Source organism: Fukomys damarensis, unplaced genomic scaffold, assembly GCF_012274545.1.
Source record: "Fukomys damarensis isolate Sample0158 unplaced genomic scaffold, DMR_v1.0_HiC HiC_scaffold_5, whole genome shotgun sequence".
Lineage (NCBI taxonomy): Eukaryota > Metazoa > Chordata > Mammalia > Rodentia > Bathyergidae > Fukomys > Fukomys damarensis.
In genome coordinates this window covers 60,422,040-60,425,838 of record NW_022900917.1, presented here as the reverse complement: position 1 = coordinate 60,425,838, position 3,799 = coordinate 60,422,040, and the positions used below count along the sequence as shown (strand labels likewise).

At 38.8% G+C, this 3,799-nt stretch overlaps 1 protein-coding gene across 1 annotated transcript; it reads right to left on the bottom strand.

The window, feature by feature from the left end:
• Positions 1 to 359: 359 nt before the first annotated feature.
• Positions 360 to 3,793, bottom strand: Snai2 (snail family transcriptional repressor 2). The gene is made up of 3 exons (XM_010630311.3): positions 3,671 to 3,793; positions 2,391 to 2,936; positions 360 to 1,486 (listed from the first exon to the last, which is right to left on the bottom strand). Exons 1-3 carry the CDS (start codon positions 3,747 to 3,749, stop codon positions 1,305 to 1,307), a joined length of 807 nt encoding a protein of 268 aa, XP_010628613.1. The 5' UTR covers positions 3,750 to 3,793; the 3' UTR covers positions 360 to 1,304.
• Positions 3,794 to 3,799: the final 6 nt, after the last annotated feature.

Here is a 3,799-nt window from a genome sequence, read left to right as displayed (position 1 = left end):
TTTGTTACAGAGCTAGTCTAACACAGTTCGATTATAATGTTGACTTTTCTAAATGTGACAGTGTTATCTTTTAAGAGTAAAAAACCTGACAGTTTATTGTACTCTAACAGATTAAAAGAACACCTGATACATAAAATAAACACTTTACTTTTTCTCATTAACAAAAGAAACAATTCTTTGTATAGCCATTTGGTACAAATCACAAAGCAAGTAAAGGCTTCAAAAATAGTATACATGCAATGAATTTTAAATCAAAAATGTTTATTGTAAAAAAGGACCTAGAAAATTATTTTTAAAAAAGAAACATTGATTTCATAAGTCTTCAGGTTGTATATAGGCATAGCTATAAACAACATCTCACTTTCATACAAAATTCATTCAATCATATAAAAATAAACACAAATTTACATTGACTCATCAACTATACAATTAATTAAAAAAGGCACTTGGAAGGGGTGTTGTATTATTGCATCGGTCATATGCATTTAAAATAGTTTAAGTTCATCACTGTGTTTCTAAGAATTCTCTCTTGCACGTATTCCCATTTTTACTCAATTTTAGAAAATCATTAAAATTCTTTTAAAAAGTAAGACACATAACATGCACCAGGAATGTTTAAAGCTAGTCTTTCCCTCCTCTCCCAAGGCACATATTGGCAAAAACAAAACAGAACAGAACAAAAAATACTTTTAATACATTCTCCTGTGTTTTGTTCTTGTTCTTATTTTTTTTCCTTATCTTTAAAAATATAGTTTAAAGCATTAATGGTAATCCCAAAAAGGTTTTAATTCAAAGATGTCAACCTGACATCAGACAAGCAATGAAGTAAACTTGGAATACTTTATAAGGCACCTGAGATAGCATCTGGCAGATTCTCTTCCTATAGGAAATTCTATTACAAACTATTACAAAGCAATACTGTTCTTTTCAGTTGAAATGATTTGGCAACAATGAAAATCTTTGCATTCTTTCTTAGTAGAAAAAGATGCAATGTGCTTTTTGCTCCATCTTTGAAGAGAAAGGTACTTGTCTTTTATTTTGTCAATCTAGCTGTCAGTAAATATATAGTAATTTAAAACTTCACATGGAAAGGATTAACTTAAACTTTAAAGAATTCCGTGCTCTTGTAGCTTTCAGTGTGTGTGTGTGTGTGTGTGTGTTTGTGTGTACATGTGGGTATGTGTGTGTCTATACACATTATTTGGTTGGTAAGCACAAGAGAAAATGCCTTTGGACTTTTATTTGTCATTTTGGCGTCGGAGTGAAGAAATGCATTCTGTTCGAGTAAACATTGATTGCGTCACTCAGTGTGCTACACAGCAGCCAGATTCCTCATGTTTGTGAAGAAGAGACATTCTGGAGAAGGTTTTGGAGCAGTTTTTGCACTGGTATTTCTTTACATCAGAATGGGTTTGCAGATGAGCCCTCAGGTTTGACCTGTCTGCAAATGCTCTGTTGCAGTGAGGGCAAGAAAAAGGCTTCTCCCCTGGGGGAGGGGGGAGGGGAGAAAAAGAGAGAGACAGCAGTTTTAGACCAAACATAACATCAAATAATGTTAATAAATATCAATTACGTTTTGCCAGGAGAATGAGAAGTCCCCCAAAAAGATATGAATATTAATAGCTGGCCCTTTAAGATAAATTCTGCATTTAAAAAGTTAACCAGAATAGTTTTCATGGTGTCAATCACAAGGACATAATTCTTTAGTTCTGGGACTTTTACTTGCTAAGGCTCTCTGCTTGAGCAGGTGCAGTTCATGTCGAACCCTTCCCAAGATTTCCCAGTGCTTCCCCTTTTCCCTCTTTCTGTGCTGTGACTTAGGCTGTATAAATGCCTTCACTCCCTGCAGGAAGATTCTGTGCTAAAAATAAGAAATTCAGCAGCAGAAGAAAAAAAAAAAAGAAAAGGAAGAAAAAGAAATAAAGGAGCGAATCAAATTCAATTCCAATCATTCAACTCACTAAGCACTGATAGATTTTACAGCCAGATTGGAACTGACAGAAAAAAAAAAAAAACTATAGGAAAACTCTTCATCTATTTACCAAATCAATTGATTAGGATAGCAACATTTGTATTTGCTGATTACTAGGGGCAGTTTCAAAGAACACACAGTCAAGCACCTCTTTCTGATTTTCTGACTGATCTTTGAGACCAAACCTCCTGAGTCTACTTTCCAAAGTCTAAATGCTGTTTGCAGTCTCTGGAGCAGAGGTTGCTAGCAAGAAATAGAGCACTTTGTGCTCTTGCAAGTTTCTGAGTAGTCAGGAAGTAGCTATCAATGATCGACCATCAGGAAAAACACTATGTCACTACTTCATGCAAATCTGACATCCAGGCCCATACCATCATTCTATCAAAGAGCAGCATGCTTGTCTACATTTTTCTCTTACCAGTGTGAGTTCTAATGTGTCCTTGAAGTAACCAGGGTCTGGAGAATGCCTTGCCACAAATCTTGCAAACACAAGGTAATGTGTGGGTCCGAATGTGCATCTTAAGGGCGCCCAGGCTCACGTATTCCTTGTCACAGTATTTACAGCTGAAAGATTTCCTAGACTGGGCATCACAGTGCAGCTGCTTATGTTTGGCTAGCCCAGAAAAAGTTGAATACGTCTTATTGCATAAATTGCACTGAAACTTTTCAGCTTCAATGGCATGCGGGTCTGAAAGCTTGGACTGTAGTCTTTCCTCTTCATCACTAATGGGGCTTTCTGAGCCACTGTGGTCCTTGGATGAGGTGTCAGATGGAGGAGGGGGACTCACTCTCCCCAAGGAGGAAGGGTATCCAGAAAGAGGAGAGAGGCCATTGGGCAGTGGGGAGTGGAATGGAGCTGCCGTAGTCCACATGGTTATGGGGCTGTACGCTCCCGAGCTGAGGATCTCTGGTTTTGGTATGACAGGCATGGGGTAACTCTCATAGAGATATGGGGAAATGATCACTGAGGGAAAGAAAAGGAAAGGAAAGAAGATTAAGGTAAATATCTCCCAAATCACACACAATGAGAAAATATTTGGCAACACACAGGACTTTATAATGAAGCCGATAAGACACCCCTAAGAGACATACATATTAATAAAACATCTGCGGTTATGGTACTGAATGCACACACAGTCTGACAGCTGCCTCAGCTGCCTGGCCTCAGAGTCAGGGAGCGAAGCCGGGCGAGTGCCTGTGCTGACCTCATTCAGAGGCGCAAGAAGACAACATTTGCAAACACACAGAAAAGTTGCTTCCATTTTATGCGTAGGCTACGGGCCGCTTACATGTGTTGTGACTATGGGTACAATGATATGGGAAAAGCAAGCTGCCTTCCAAAGGAAAAGAACCTTATTACACGGAAAAAAAAAAAAAAGAAAGAAAAAGAGAAAAATCACCATTTAGTATGGTGCTGCTCACCATGCACGTATTCATTACACATGTATAAACAGGCCTCAGAAAGCCAGGTTGCAAGAGTTGAATGAGGTTTATCCTAGCCAGTTAACAGTTCCAAAAGTTTTGAATTAAAACTTACCCCAAAGATCAAAAGGATATAAATTGTCTTTTAGGACAGTGTTAGAAAGGCCAACAGTTTAGTCTTTTGCTATTTGGCAGTAGAATTTGAGCAGTAATACGTCTATTTAGACTTACAGTTTTGCAGATTTATAGTTGTAGAAAGGCTTTCCGTTCTTTTACCTGTGTGGGTGTCCAGTTCGCTGTAGTTTGGCTTTTTGGAGGCGTTGAAATGCTTCTTGACCAGGAAGGAGCGCGGCATGGTGCCGGCGGGGCTGGCGGGCGCGGATAACGGTCCGGCGGGAGGACGCG